We start from the raw sequence: 16,566 nt of genomic DNA, 5'->3' as shown, positions 1-16,566 counted from the left end.
AGGTGTATAAATGGGTCGCCGAATGGGTCGCTCTCAGGAGCTCTGTGAATTCAAGCGTGGTACCGTGATAGGTTGCCACCTGTGCAATAAGTCCATTCGTGAAATTTCCTCACTACTAAATATTCCACGGTCAACTGTTAGTGGTATCATAACAAAGTGGAAGCAATTGGGAACAACAGCAACTCAGCCACGAAGTGGTAGGCCATGTAAAATCACAGAGTGGGGTCAGCGCATGCTGAGGCGAACAGTGCGCAGAAGTCGCCAACTTTCTGCAGAGTCAGTAGCTACAGACCTCCAAACTTCATGTGGCCTTCAGATTAGCTCAAGAACAGTGCGTAGAGATCTTCATGGAATGGGTTTCTATGGCCGAGCAGCTGCATCCAAGCCTTACATCACCAAGTGCAATGCAGAGCGGCGGATGCAGTGGTGTAAAGCACGCCGCACTGAACTCTAGAGCGGTGGAGACGTGTTCTCTGGAGTGACGAATCACACTTCTCTGTCTGGCAATCCGATGGACAAGTCTGGGTTTGGTGGTTGCCAGGAGAACGGTACTTGCCTGACTGCACTGTGCCAAGTGTAAGGTTTGGTGGAGGGGGGGATTATGGTGTGGGGTTGTTTTTCAGGGGTTAAAGACATGAATGAGCGAGTTTGGTGTGGAGGAACTTGACTGGAGTCCTGACCTCAACCAGAACACCTTTGGGATGAATTAGAGCGGAGACTGTGAGCCAGGCCTTCTCACCAACATCACTGCCTGACCTCACAAATGCGCTTCTAGAAGAATGGTCAAAAATTCCCATAAACACACTCCTAAACCTTGTGGAAAGCCTTCCCAGAAGAGTTGAAGCTGTAATAGCTGCAAAGGGTGGGCCAACTCCATATTAAACCCTACGGATTAAGAATGGGATGTCATTAAAGTTCATGTGCACGTAAAGGCAGGCGTCCCAAAACTTTCGGCAATATAGTTTACCTACGTTACCATCGATTTCCGATTTTCAATTTTATTTTGTAGAAACCATGAAAATACCAGAGATGCTTTAGTCTATTATATGTTTTACTAGATAAGGAAACAACTGTTTGGATAAATTTATAGACAGAAAACTAATCATTGTTATCAATCATTCTTATTGTTTGAATCTCATTTTCTTGATTTACCGCGAGTACCATGTTTTACCATGACTAATTTCGATCTAGCTTACTGCAGTGTGCAACAAGTGTCTCATAGCAGCCGCCGAGCGAATGCACAGAGTAACGTTATAACATCATTTTCAACACACTCAAATGTATCTAATATGATAAACAGCGCTGCTTTACCCCACATATGCTTGACTGGAATAAGCGGAAGCGACTCTGGCATAATAAAAGTCCCGCTGCTCTCAAGGTGTGTGTCGCACTCGTCTCTCATTAGTAATTGCTCCAGCGGCCTCATTGCGCTTCCACAGCACTCGGATCTATGCTGCTTAATACTACAGTAATGTTAATAATCTCATCCATGAACATGATTTCGGCGTCATCATGCTACGCCTTTGTTTTGAATAGGCGACCTCTAGTGGCAAAAAACTACATAGTGTGCCTTTCAAACAAATATGTGCAATAATTACTGTTTTCTTGCCACTGTTTTATAGGGTCTTAATAATATACTTACAATACTATATTTTTTTTATTAAATATAGCTACTTTTATTACATTCTAATTTTGGGTTAAATTTGTTTATTTATTACATATGTATAGTATGTGTTTTGTTTTGTTTTTTATAAGGTTTATATTATATTCTATTATCCTGTTTTATTGTTATATTGTGCAAACTGTGAGTACTTTACTGTCTTGTATTGCTGCTAAGTAACGTCAATTTCCCACGTGGGATCAATAAAGTACCTACCTGCCTACCATATACTTGCAAAATATATGGTAGGCATATTTTAGGCTACTTAAGACCTAAATTGTTATAATAGCCAGAGAGTTTGTTCAAAAAGCTGAGTAATATCTTAGATCATTTCGATTGATTTTTACTTCCAACAGGTGGACTGTCTTTCCCCTCAAGCTGTACAACAAAACATGCAGCACGAAATAGCATTCACCGTCAGATGGCGCCGTGGTTCTGAAAAACCGCTGAAGGTGTGACAGATGATACTATCTGAAAATCTGTAAATGCCACGGCTGGAGTGTGTGAGAGTGGGTGAGCGGACCATTCCAGTCCGTGTGTCTTTGTGCGTTTGAGCAGTGTTCTACTGTCATTCATGGGGATCATGTATGGAGATGGAGACCGGCTTGGACCTCCCCGGAGGGACTGCATGTGTTACCTGGGCCCCCCGACCACCCTGATACCCATGTAAGTATTTTAAAAAGCACCTATTCATGAATAGAATATGTGTTGTGTTGAGATGCAGCTTTACTCAGCATCACTTTTGAGTCGTGACAGATGTAGTAGCTGGTTTTCTATTCAGGGAGTGAGAAAAATAAAACCCAGAGTCCGCCACAGTGGTGACAGTGATAAAAAACTAACTACTGAGCTCATTACGCACAAGTCTATAAATGGTGATACGCGTCTCGTGCGCATCTGAGTATTCTTAGGGATATCTATTTATAAGAACAGGGCATACGTTACAGTTCATAGTTATTAACCTGTCTTAAAAGTTCATGCCGTTTTAGTCTATCTAGACATCAAATACTGTATTCACTGGAGACTGTAAGAGGGAAAAAAATGCCAGTTTCCTTACATGTAATGCCAAACGCGTTAGTAAAAAAGCACTTTCAAACGAATTCGTATATTAAACTTTAAATTTAAGTTAGATTGTTAACACAGTGTATCTGTAAGCACCAGCAGTGGCGTTAATTGTTCCATATGTGAAAGGAGCGTCAGTGGATTTGGTGCGTAAAGCGGAATCGCGCACGCCTCCCGGTGGTCATAGACCGCAGCATAAGACCTTAACTAATTTGTCATATGCTGTCAAGTTCTGATATTTAGGCTATTTATTTTTAAACATTGTAATACACATTCAGTTAGTTCTTATCTGTATTACTAATGCTATTTATTATTTATTTTCTATGAAATACTAGCACAATTTTTTTTTTTTTTTTTTTTGCTTTCTGTCCAATGATAATCCTGATAGAAAATGAGCAGTTTACTACTAAAAATATATAGGCCATATTTGTTTGTGTACCCCCCCCCCCCCCCCCCCCCCACCCACCCACCCCCCAATCTCCCTCCTAACCCCCTGTAATTCACACTCTTGAGTTGTGAGCGTAACTGAAAAAGCGTTCTTCGACGCAAATTTAGTTAAGCCATAATTATGGGACATTTGTATATCTATACGTTCCTCCAAATAAGTTGTGTCCTACTGTGCCAGTAGAGGTTACACTGTACGGAGCAGCAGTCATGTCTGGTTATCATCTCTCAGCAGCTCTGCCTCCTCCGCTCGTAACGCCAGTGAAGGGTGAAGATTCACGCATCCACCCTCTTACTCGCCGAAAAGGCTGCACGCTCGGAAGCCGTTTTAGTGTGTTTGTGTTTGAGAAACACCCTATCATCTGTTTAAAGAGGTGGACTATCCGAATCCCAATGTAATGAGAAGGGTCGTCTGTGTGCCACGTTCTCACTGGCACACCTCACCCTCAGTGTCAAGCGCTCGAAGCCAACGCGATTCCAACTTTGTGTTCTTGTCTCCAGCGGAATGCGTAAATCGCCCGAGGTGAGTCCCAGAAGGCTGTCCGACATCAGCCCCCAACTTCGCCAGCTCAAGTACCTGGTGGTGGATGAATCGATTAAAGAGGACCTGAAGTCATCTCGATCAGTTGAGGACATCAACAGCGCGTCCATCGAGGAGAGGATCTTGAGAATCACGGGCTATTATGGCTACCAGCCGTGGAATGCCGTTTATAAGAGTAAGCAACTCGTTTTTACCAATAGATTTATTTGTGTGATGAACAGCTGTGAACCATCGAGGTGCTCTCAGAGGTGAATTTTATTACTTTGAGGGTTTTTTGTTTGTTTGTTGTTGTTGTTGTTGTTGTTTTTCCAAAGCTTGTTAGATGGAGTCTCAGATGTTACTCCTCTTTTGGAGTAATTAAAGTATACACAAATGAGACAATTGTTGACATGCAGTCAGTGAGTATAGAGCTACAAAATGAATGTCAATTATAGCATATCAGATAATTTGGTCTTGGGAGTATTTGAGAATGTTTGAGTTCAAATTGAGGTCTCATGTTTTTGTTTTGCAGACTTTTGAATCTTGGAAATTCAGTTTGATAATTGTTGAAATTTCTTCTGAAACTCTAGAAGAGGTACATGTGAGATTTCTGGGGTCTTTTTCTCAAGAGAAACATCTAAGAAGATGGAGACTTAAGTGATTTGATCTCCATTTGATCTCATTGCTGTTTTGGAGATACGATTGAGAGATGGAGATTTTCTTTTCTTTCCCTTTTCTTTTGGGCAACCAGGACAAGATTATATGCAAATCAGGCTGTGAATTTTGACGCTTTGATTATTTGTTCCATAAGAATATATTCATGAATGATTGATTGGCTGGAGGTGCAGTGAATGATTGCAAATATTGATATTTAAAGATGTCTAAATCCCTTTAAATAACCAGAAACTTTTAAAGGCATGGGCACTATCCTGGCAAAGGTGAGGTGTGTGTTTTTGCTTTACAGATATCAAGACAAGAGTTTTCCATCCCTATCCTTTTTTATCCCCTTTTGTGTGAATGTTTCCTCTAGATAAAGGAGCTGTATATGCTTGTTTTGGGACCCACTGTGTGTTCAGAAAGAGGCACAGTAATGCCTGGTGAGGCTGTATTCTGCCTCTTATCATCCGATTGACCTTTCATTGGGACACACTAAGAAATGCCTTTGCTAGAAAACACATGATACATTGACAAATTATACTTGATTTTTATCAGGCCTATTTCTCATCACAGTGGCCCCAAAAAGTTTTTGGACTTTTAAGCCACACTGTTGTATTTTTAATGTAACAAAATATCAAATAGTGTTTATTGAAAAAACAAATGGTGGAAAAAAGTTTACAGTAAGTAACTTTGTATAAAATTGCATAATGCATAATCAGTGTTTATCAAATAGCACTGTACTGATGTTATTGCTGAGTGACAAATTTGGATGCAGAATTCAGAGTCCTCATTTCCTTGTGTGATCCTCTTTTGTTGTATTTACTGCCCAGGCAGCCATGAAATGAGTCCCTTGATTTAAGTAGAATTGAATTGTCGTTAGGGAAGGCTTTAGTACATTGAAGGCAATTTAGCTTAATAAAGAGGAGATGAAGATCCTGTATAAATGGAAATTCAGGAAAAGTCAAAACCTAATATGGAGAGTAGAGTGGTATATACACTATAACATTCACAAGTTTGGGATTGGTGATATTTTTAATGTTTTTGAAAGGTTTTTTTAATGCTCAAGAAGGCTGCATTTATTTGATTAAAAATACAGTAAAAACTGTAATATTGTTAAATATTATGATATTTTAAAATAACTTAGGATGCACCAATGTATCAGCCAATAAAATAAATTATTTCACTATTGGCCATTGGCCAATTGTTTAAAAACAGACGTTGATAAGGGTCAATTGTATCATGTCAGACTGCAACTTATACTGTGTGTTAAGAAAATGTCACTTGTATTGAATTTAGCTCAGTCAAAGTTAACGCAACAACAACACATTAACAGTAAAAAAAAAAAAAATAGCGAGGTTAAAGCAGGATCTGTTTGACCCTATGAATCACCCGTAGTTCACTGTAGCGCCTCAGATCAAATGGCAGCGCAGTCTTTTCTTTCACTTTAATACAAGTTATAGCATGAATAAACATGCATGAACATCATAAGGTATGTTCAAAGATACAGTACAACTTACAGAAATGTATCATGTACTCACTCAATTAGTGCTTCAACCATGGAAAGACGTCAATAACAAAAACAGCTTGTGAACAATATATGCCACTTAACATTGCATTTACCTCAGAAAAGTTATCCAATGTTCACAGTTCGTGGTATAAAACATTAGAAAGAAGATTATTTACTATTATTTATATATGCATGTTTGAATAAATGTGTTAAGAAGACAAGTGTTTATCTTATGTACAACTGAATAGTATACAAACATTGCAGTTTTTTTTTTTTATGTAATTGTTATATCTGAAAATAAATAGCATTTATTTAGGATTAGGATATGTAATAGTTTGGACACTGTTGTTTATTTTAACCTGTAATATTATAGTAATGTACTAAATGAGACCCTGTATAGTTTACAGTATTAGTTAGAAAAGAGTTTTTTTTTTCCGTAAGAAAATCAAACTATCGGTATCGGCAAATATCATTTTGAATAAATGGCTGTTGTATCGGTGGAGAAATTTAGTATCGGTACATCTCTAAAAATAAGAGTTTTCTATTTTATTATATTTTAAAAAGTTATTTTTGCCTGTGATGGCAAAGCTGAATTTTCAGCAGCCATTACTCCAGTTTTCAGTACATGATCCCTCAGTAATCATTCTAATATGCTGATTTTGGTGCTCAAGAAGGATTGATTTGGTGCTGCTTTAATTTTTTGTAGACTTTGAAAAGTCTATGTAGGACAGAAAGTTTCAAAGAACAGCATTTTTTTGAAATATTTTATATTATAAATATTTTACTGTCACTTTTGGTCAATTTAATGAGTACTTATACTAAATAGAAGTATTATTTCAAAAAGATTTCTTGCCTGAGTTGATTTGATGAAGTGCTGAGGTTTCCAACCCTGTCAGCCGTTCAAGACTGTGATAAATGCTTCTCAAACATAAAAAATAGGAAAGTGTGCTTGTTCCCTCTCAGCACTGTAGAGTTACACTGTATCTACAGTCCTAATCAGGTTCTGTAAACACTTTCTGGTTACTTGTGTATGCTTCTTGTGTATGTTGTTATTTATTATTATTGCTTATACTTATAAGTGATGCTTACTACAGCAAACATCACTATTTATACTGCTCATATAAGGCTTAGGGATTAGAACAAAACCAAAAGCCTAAGTATCAACAACTGTGCCCTAGAAACAACATAGCAATATGTTAAAGAATATGTTAGCACTGCGACATCTTGACTTTTGCAGTCTTTTCTTCATATTTTCTCCACAAAACATTAAAATCAAGTTATTTTTTATCAGTGTATAGAACAATTGATAAGTTGGCACTTGATAAAGTATTGAACTTTCAGTAACCAACTACCTAGCAAGTGCCCTGAAAGACAGAGCAGTGGTACTTACAAAGCTGTAAGGGAGCACATTGTGAGCCTTTATAGTCTGTATTGTCTATTCAAACTTCAGCCAGTTTTGTGATTTTATCTTATGCTCCATGTTGCACATTGAGATTTGGGCTTTAATATTGGACTCTGGAGGTGATGTGTGTAAAAAATATGACAGCATCTATTACAGTTTTTGACGTAGGTGATATCCTTGACCAACATCTGTCACATTTGTCATTCTCACCCTTCAATCAAATACAATTTCATGAACAGAGGATAAAATTGGACACCAGAAATTGGCTTCGGGGGGAAGGTCTGTCAGAGGACAGTGGAGGCAGGCAAAGACAGATATTTGTTCCTTAATGGCCTTTATGTAGACTAGAGGGACACATGTGGCAGCATCTGACAGCAAAGTGAATATACACTATCAATACCTTTTTAAATCACTTCCTGTCAGGGGTTGATGGAAATAACAACACACCAAGAAAACTTCAAGCAGCTAATAATGGTTAGGTGAATCATATTATATAAGGAGGATTACTTTTGAAAGTCTGTGTTAGCTCTAAATGAGGCCTAACACTTTTCATTAGATTTCAAAGCAACACAAGGCAGCTGACAAAGATCCAAAGAGACCAAGCGGTCCGTGCCTGAACCGCCAAAACATTGGTGAGCAGAATGTTTTGATGCTGGTTCAGATACAAGTGAAACCCATGAGAATCATTACTTTTGTACTTTACAGGAAAGGTTGTTCAACTCCAACAGTTCAGTTCTGCACTCTGTAATATACACTTTCACTGTAGTAAGCCCTTGGGTCTGGTTCACACAACTTATAAGTGGCTGGCTTTGGAGAGCTCATGGCACTTTCTACAAATAGAGCACAAAATAGGGCCTGAAACTTTTTTTTTTTTTTTTCTCATGGTCAATGAAATGAAGTGCTTAACCTTCAGAAAATGTTGGTTAAACTAAATATTATACATATTATAATATAAGCCTGGTCACACTTGATATGTGTCTTTAACTACTACTGTATGTACATCAGAAAATAAGTATGTACTTATTCTGTTAATATTGTATCGCAAAACACTTGTGCTGCAATTGAAGTGGAATACGGGTAAGGTTAGGGATAAGCTTGGTGGTACGGTTAGGTTTAAGGGTGGGTTAAGGGGTATTATAATTACAGAAATTAATCAAGCTGTAATTACATGCAGCTACTTTTTAAAATATAAGTACTAGGGGTGGGCGATATGAACAAAATCTTATATCAAAATATGAGTAATTTTATTTCACAATAACGATATATATCATGATATAGTTATTTTTGCTTTAAAGGTGCAATATGTAATATTTTTGTAGTAAAATATCCAAAACCACTAGGCCAGTGTTATATATTTTGTTTCACTTGAGTACTTACAATATCCCAAATGTTTCCAACTATTTGTAAATCATGAGAAAATTGCAATTTTAATCAAGGCTCCGGGACGTGTGAGGAGTCGCCTGTTATAACATCATTTTCAACACTCTCAAATGTATCTAATATGATAAACAGAGCTGCGTTACCTCATACTCATGACCGGAAAAGTGGAAGCGGCGCCGGTGACTGTGGCATAATAAAAGTTCCTCTGCTCGTGAGGCGTGTGCTCCAGTGGCCTCGTTCAGCTCCCACAACACTCGGTCCTGCTCTGCTTCATACTACAATAACGTTAATAATCGCATCCATGAACATGATTTCTTCCCGAGTCCTATCCCTATTCTTTTGCACCGTCCGTTGAGGTGAAGACCACATGTCCCAAGATTCCGTGCTCAAACTTGGCGTCATCAAGCTACGCCTTTGTTTTGAATAGGCCTCTAGCGACCTCTAGCAGACAGAAATCCTACATACTGCACCTTTAAATAAGGTTTTTATGATATCAAAATTTTTGATACCATTGAAATTTCTTATTTCTTGTCACCATTTTCAGTATCACAGAAAAAAGTAAAAAAACTCAAGCTTACTGAAGACTGATTCATATGCATTTGCTTTCTCAACTGTTTACATTCACTTAAGACTTTAATGACTGTGTTTATGAGAATACTTGAAAAGACAGGCATTTTGACACATAAGTATGTGTATTTAACTGTTCAAGCCCAATAAGTCAGCAAAAAGAACTCAGTTCAGCACTCACACGCTCTATGAGCAGCAGCTTCATGTGCTCTTGTCTCTCAGACTGCGCTCAAAAACAGTCTCTTAGACTGACAGCGGTCAGAAACCATCTCTTTGACAGCACGCTCTACCGGAGATCTACCGGTTTATCTACCGATATATCGCCCAGCTATATAGATGTACAATGTATTGTATCAATGTATTGTACAATGCATCGTATCAAAGGATTAATTTAAATCTCGTTACAGTAGTACAGTAGACCTCTAATATAAAGTGGGACTATATGCCTTTTATTTTCTGTTCATTTTCTATAAGGGTTGCAGTTTGCAAATTTACAGTTTAAAAACCTGTTTCATGTGATTTTGTAAATTTCTAACATTCATGTAAGTTTGGAACAACTTGAGGGTGAGAAAATGATGACAGAATTTTCATTTTTGGGTGAACCATCCCTTTAAATTCGCAACTCTGCATAGAAAGTGATGTGAAATGTAGCTAAGTATGGTGTCCCATACTCATACTACCATTAGACCACAACTGCAACAACCCCCCTTGTTTCTTAATACTGTGTGTGGTTACCTGGGGCCCATTTCAATAAGGAGGTTCAACCAACTCTGAGTTAAAACTTGAATTCTGAGCTGACTTACCCTGAAAAGGGAAACTCTGAGTTTTCTGTTTCAGAACAGCTGAATTCAGTTAGTTCAAATGACTCTGAGTAGGTTGACTTGGAGTTAAGCACGTGAACCACGATTATGAAAAGCCATTATCAATGGAGCTCCGATATTATGATTCACCATGGCAACAGCACATGACAAAATGACGTCAATGCAAGTTTAATTCTTATCACTGTTGTAATATCAAAGGTGAAAACTGGCAGAATGGTAGGTTATTGAACTAATATTCATTTTCATGGTATCCCACATGCAAAAAAAAAAAAATAATAATAAATAAATAATAATAATAATCATTTAAATGCATTATTTTTATTTTGCAAATTATGTTCTATTTACCATGTAGTAGGCTAAAAGTAGCAGTTCTTTGCAATAAGTGTAAATAGTAATTAGATGCTAGCTATTTATATTTTATACTGGCAGATACATACTATTTGCACCTCAGTATTGTACATTAACAGGATGCAATAATAGAGTGTAAATGATTTTATCATTATTAAACACTCGTTAGGCAATTTACTTCCACTGTTAGAACATTTTCTTCATTTTTATTGAAAATAAATGCCTTTCTGATGTGATATGTGATGGGAAAAGAGAGAAGAAGGTGGATTCAAACCCAATCAATCGCGTCACAAGTTATTTTCCATGCTCAGCACGATACTGCCTACACCACTGAAGCCATTAATCACATCTGTTGTTTTTAACCGTTTTTAACCTTGTATGACATTGCCAGGGCTACTGTAAATTTGCACTTATATCTCCGAATAATCTTGTTTTACATTTGCATTAAGATTATTTTTATTACCACAGTGGCAGATATTGATAATTTTACTTAAGTAAAATGCACTTAATTTAGATCCCCCCAGGAAACAAGACTAAATATCTTATATCATTTTCTTATATGCAAAATCCGTCTTGATTTAAGAATTTTTAGATATTTGTACTTGAAATAGGACAAAAAATACTCAGTACGAAAAGCATTTTTGCAATGTGAATGAATGAGTGAACTATTTAAACATAACTAGCACTTTAAAAAGGGCGAGGAGACCGAAGAAAACTCTGGGTTTATTAAAGAAAACCTGGTCCCAACCAGGTTAGGTTCACAGAGTAAGTTACCATGGTAACTGACTCTGAGTATAAGTTACCTCTCTTTCAGAAACAGGCTTGACTTAACCTGCTTTCTCGGGTTTGACATACCTCCCATTCTGAAACGGAAAACCCAGAGTTTCCCTCATTTCAGGGTTAAAATACCTCCTTTCTGAAATGGGGCCCTGAATGATCCACAACTGTTTTTATGTTTTGTGATGGTTGTTCATGAGTCGCTTGTTTGTCCTGGGCAGTTAAACTGCCCAATATTCTTCATAAAAATCCTCCAGGTCCTGCAGATTCTTCAGTTTTCCAGCATCTTTTGCATATTTGAACCCTTTCCAGCAGTGACTGTATGATTTTGAGATCCATCAGGACCATTGAGGGACTCAAACACAACTATTAAAAAAGGTTCAAACATTCACTGATGCTCCAGAAGGAAACACGATTCATTAAGAGCCGGGGAGTGAAAACCTTTTGAATTTGAAGATCAAGGAATATTGTACTTAATTTGTCTTCTGGCAAACATTTAAGTGTCTTCTGTTGCTTCCGAAGGGCAGTACTAAATGAAAGAAAAAAAGAAAAAGAAAAAGATATTTAAACAAAATAAGAAAAACTGAAGAATTTTGGGGACCTGAAGAATATTGGGCAGTTTATATATATATACAGTCAAACCAAAATTTATTCAGACACCTTGAACATTTCATTCATTAATACAGTTTATTCACTATAGTTTAAAAAAATGGTAATAAAATATGACAAGATCTCAGAGTTAAACTGTCAGAAAAAAATAATCTTAATTATGTCAGATAACACTTAAGCAAAACATGGTCAGGTCAAAGTGTCTGAATCATTTTTGGTTCCAAATTTTTATCAATTTTACTGGTAGTCCACTGTATGAAGAATTTTTGGGTATAATATGTCACAGTTTACTTTATTTTAAATGAACTATAGTGTCCTGCACCCACTAGTAAAAATATATCAAAATTATCAAAAATGTCTGAATAATTTTTGGTTTGACTATATATATATATATATATATATATATTGGGTTGGGCAGTGTTTTCTACCCGTGTTCTGCAGTGTCAGGGGTCTGTAAGAAGGTGAACACTTTCATTAACCTCATTAGAGTCACAGTAGAAGAGGAGGTCTATTTTTTCTCTGTAACGGTGGGTTACATAAGATGAGCCTAATGAATTATTTGTGACATGCATCTGCCACTTTGCATCATCCTATGCTGCGTACAGGAGCCTTTGAACTTTTTCTTGAAATTCTACCAATTGCTGCCTGACGGAACTCTTTTTCTTTACTTTAGGAGAGATTTGGAGAACTATATTAAATCTACATTATATATAATGAATCTCCTTATTAATGTTAGTAAAACAAATGTATTTAATACATAATTGAAAAGTGAAAAGGAGTCTTTTATTGTTCTCACATACGAGACATACTCCAGAAAGCTTGTCATAGATCACATAAAGGAGTTTCAAACTAAAGTTTAAAGGAATAGCGCCCTCAGAAATTCAAATTCTGTCATAATTTACTCACCCTCATGTCGTTCCAAACCATCTAATTGCACTTTCTTTATTCTGCTGAACACAAAAGAAGATTTTTGAAGAATGTTTCAACTGTTTTTGTCCATACAATAAAAGTCAGTGATGTCTGATGTGGTTTTAGACCCAATTTTTAAAAATACTGTCTTTTGTGTTCCACAGAAGAAGAAAGTCATACAGGTTTGTAACGACATGAGGGTGAGTAAATGTCCACAGAATTATCATTTAAAGTTGAACTATTCCTTTAAGACCATATTTATATTCTAAACAAATCAGACATTTTTCAGACTTCTCCTGTGCTCAACACTTCCGTTTCTTGATTGATTCCCTTTATTACAGACCACAATAGAAGCCTGTCAGCTCTTTTGCACTTTTTCCACCCTTTTAAGCAGACTTTATTTACTTACTGTGCTGAATCCAGTTATTGTGCTGCAGATAACACAGTTTTTGATTGTTGTCATCAGTTCTTGGCTTGATTGAGTGGCATTAGCCTGTAGGTGAATTGAAGTGCTAATGTAATCACAGTCTTACTCTTTTACTGTGGTTCTCTTGAGCACGGCAGCATCACTCCAGGCTACGCCAGGGGAAACCGTCCTTGCAATTAGTGTTCTGTGAGTCACTTTAGATAAAAAGCATTCACGCAGTAATAACCAACTAACAAGCTGATGAAAGACTAAATGCAAAACTCCATTAAATATGTGATTAGCAGTAATGTAAACAAATAGACATGCTAATAGAAACTACAGTAGATCGGGCTTACAAGTACACAATTTAGTGCTTATATAATATACCCAGTATCGAAATGAGAGGCCGTAATGTATTTGCATGTATAATTCATATATGAGTTCATAACCTAAAATCAGTCTTTGTGTAGGAGGATCACCAGAGCGACGTATGACTAACAACATGAATCATTCTGAAGTACAATCTGTTTATTCTGAAAATCTTGTGATCTTGAAATTGTGAATTATTTCAGTACAATTTTATTCTTGGTTTGCAATTGACCTAAATGATCAATTATAAACCCTTTTATTTCAACACATCTTATTGTTGTATTCCTTGTGAATTGCATTATAAGACTGGCTTATATCTCTCGGCTCATATGATGTAAAATGGTTCATAGCTAAAAATGAAACGGCAGAAAATTGCCTCAGATAAGATGAACTCGTACGGTCATGAATTATGTACTGAGGTCTGGAGGGGATAGACTGGGAAAAGATTATCGCATGACTTCATGTCTGTCAGCATCTTGGGGCATGATCTGCCTGAGTTTTTTATTTATTTATTTATTTTATGTATGTAAGAAATAGACCTAAAAACATTGTTGGTGAAGTATAATATTAATATAATAAAATGTAAGGGAAGAAAGGCAGAAAAACCTGGCTGTGGAGAAATACAACAAGGAATAAATTAACAGGGTCGTGCTGTTATATTCAAGCATACAAGCCAGTTTTAGATGTTCATTTAATATTTATCATTTCAGAGGGTTTTTTTTTTTTTAGCGATTTTAAAGGTTATTTTAGAGGAAAGCTTGTTCAGTGGAAGTGATGGGCTGCTCAGATGCTTGTGAAACTGTAAGAGACTGCAGATAAAATGCCTGCTTAAAATGATTATAAGAGATGTGTCAAGAATTAATATGACAACAGTGCTTATAAAGTGACATTAACCTAAAAAGAGATTCTTTAGAGTTTATCTCTTGGAAAAATTTCTTTTGATCCCCTTTTTGGTTTCTTCCAATAGCCAAATTTTTAAAAACTTTAAATTGTGTCTTTAATTTCTATATTTAGGACTCAATGCAGCTTAAATGCATAGTTCACTCAAACGTTGTTTTAAATCTGTATGTCTTGCTTTCTTCTGTTCAAAAGTAGATAGTTTAAAGATTTCTTTCCATATAAAAAAATAAATTAATTAAAGCTGCAAGCAGCATTTGTTCAAATGCTTTAAGGCCTTTAAGCACTTACGCAAAAAGATATTATGTTTTATTTAGCAAGCCTGTAATCACTTAAATCATCGAAGGAAAAGACCATTTACTGCCAATACAGGCAATTTACCATTGGAAATATATGAGTTTTAAAGCTTTTTAACAGTTATAGCACCACCTATGGTACGATCTCCATAAAAGTTTACATGCTTGTTTAGAATCATATGTCACATGTGCTCACCTATTTTCGTGAAGTTTCGAGTTTTCGTTTAGGAGTTATATGCTTTTATGGTCACTTGGCCACGCCCCTTTTCTAATTGACCCTGTTATAGCTAACTTCTTTTTTTGATAATTATTGACCTAGAGAGTCCAGAGAATTGTACTGCACTGGTTTGGTTCCGATTGCAAGAAAAACATAGGACAAGTTCTAAAAAGTAGGTTTTTTACATTTTCACGGATATTTAATTAACGATTTGATTGACAGCAGTGATTCTTGAGGCAAAGTTAGTGGCCGATTTCTTTAAAAATTCTCACAGACCTCTAGGACCATGAGTCAAACATGCTCACCAAGTTTCGTTCTGATTGGTCTTCGATAACCTTGTCTAATCGTTGCTCAAACTTCATTGGCCGATGGCGGCCATGTTTTTTGACATACGCCAATGTTCTCATAGACTATCATGCCCCCTTGGACCACTGCATGCCAAATTTCAAGTCAATCGGACTAACGGTTGCATAGTTACAGCTGTTTTCATGTTTTTTTTCAAGTTATAGCACCACCTAGTGGCCATTCGACATGATTTTTTTTTTATCGTGACCAAAGACTGAGCCTATGCACACGAGTACTGAGTTTGGTGAAAATATCTCATTTCTTTCACGAGTTATAGCCATTTTAGTAAAAGTGGCTCAGCCCATTTGGAACGTTTTGTCGCCCCTTAGCGACCGTGAATCGAAATTTCAACTTTTTTTTGATAACTTTTGATATTCAGACTCCAGAGAATCTTTCTGCACTGGTTTGGTTCTGATCGGGTGAAAAACCTAGGACTAGTTCACAAAAGTAGGTTTTGGACAAAATTCCAAATGGCGGAAAATTTTTCCAGGCGGAATTCAGAGATATACGTTTTGTCCGTCTTGAGCCAAGGATTATATGATATAAGACACTTGACTCTAGGACAAACGGTCTAGGAGTTATGAGTGATTTTGCGTTTTTGATCGCTGTGGCCACCTATTGGCCGATTTGGATGAGTCCGGGTATCTGAGTAGCGAGCAAGACTACTACCATCTGACAAAGTTTCAAGTCTCTTGGCCTTACGGTTTGGGCTGCCTGATCAGTTTTAAGGCATAAGAAAAATAATAAAAATCCTTACAATTACAATAGGGTTTCAGCACTATGTGCTTGAACCCCTAAATATCTATTGTGTTCCCCAGAAGAAAGAAAGTTATACAGGTTTGGAACAACATGAGGGTGAGTAAATGAGTTTTATTTTTTGTTCATTTTTGGTATACCGTTAACAAGTTGCACACTGGAATGAAAATCAAATTAGATGAAAGACAGATAAATCACTAGGAAAGCAAAACCGAAGGAAAATATTATTGACAACAATGGAGCAGAGCATGAAAACCACTGTAAACATTTTATCCTATTATAGGTCCACTTATAGTTGTTTTTATACCAAAATCAGCCATAATTTTGTTTTTCATGATTATTTTCCACTCTCTCCCTGACCCATTAAATTAAACTGGCCGTCTAGTGCATGAGCTGTGACATAACAGGCAACAGCCAGGGAAAAACATTATTCTATTTCATGCTTTAAAGAGCCCTTCAAAAGGTCTGGCTCTGGCAAAACATCTGTTGTAATATAATGAAATATTTGCAATATGAATACTTGAAAAAAGTATGGTCAAAAGTTTGGAATAATTACGATCGTGCTTGATCGTGCTTGCCAAGTTGGGTAACACTTTATTTTAGGGTCTTTTAACTAGTTG

The 16,566-nt window shown here is 36.6% G+C and overlaps 1 protein-coding gene across 1 annotated transcript in view; it reads left to right on the top strand.

Annotated features, from left to right (window-relative positions):
- Positions 1-2,081: 2,081 nt before the first annotated feature.
- slc35f3b (solute carrier family 35 member F3b) overlaps positions 2,082-16,566 on the top strand; it is an 83,307-nt gene continuing 68,822 nt past the window's right edge. Inside the window, exons 1-2 of the mRNA XM_051915881.1 lie at positions 2,082-2,326; positions 3,665-3,879. Coding sequence (XP_051771841.1) covers positions 2,235-2,326; positions 3,665-3,879 — 307 coding nt within the window. The 5' untranslated portion in view covers positions 2,082-2,234. The remainder of the gene's footprint in view (positions 2,327-3,664; positions 3,880-16,566) is intronic.

This window comes from Ctenopharyngodon idella, chromosome 13, assembly GCF_019924925.1.
Source record: "Ctenopharyngodon idella isolate HZGC_01 chromosome 13, HZGC01, whole genome shotgun sequence".
Classification (NCBI taxonomy): domain Eukaryota; kingdom Metazoa; phylum Chordata; class Actinopteri; order Cypriniformes; family Xenocyprididae; genus Ctenopharyngodon; species Ctenopharyngodon idella.
Note: the sequence above shows the minus strand (reverse complement) of the source record. Positions and strands in the feature narration are given on the sequence as shown.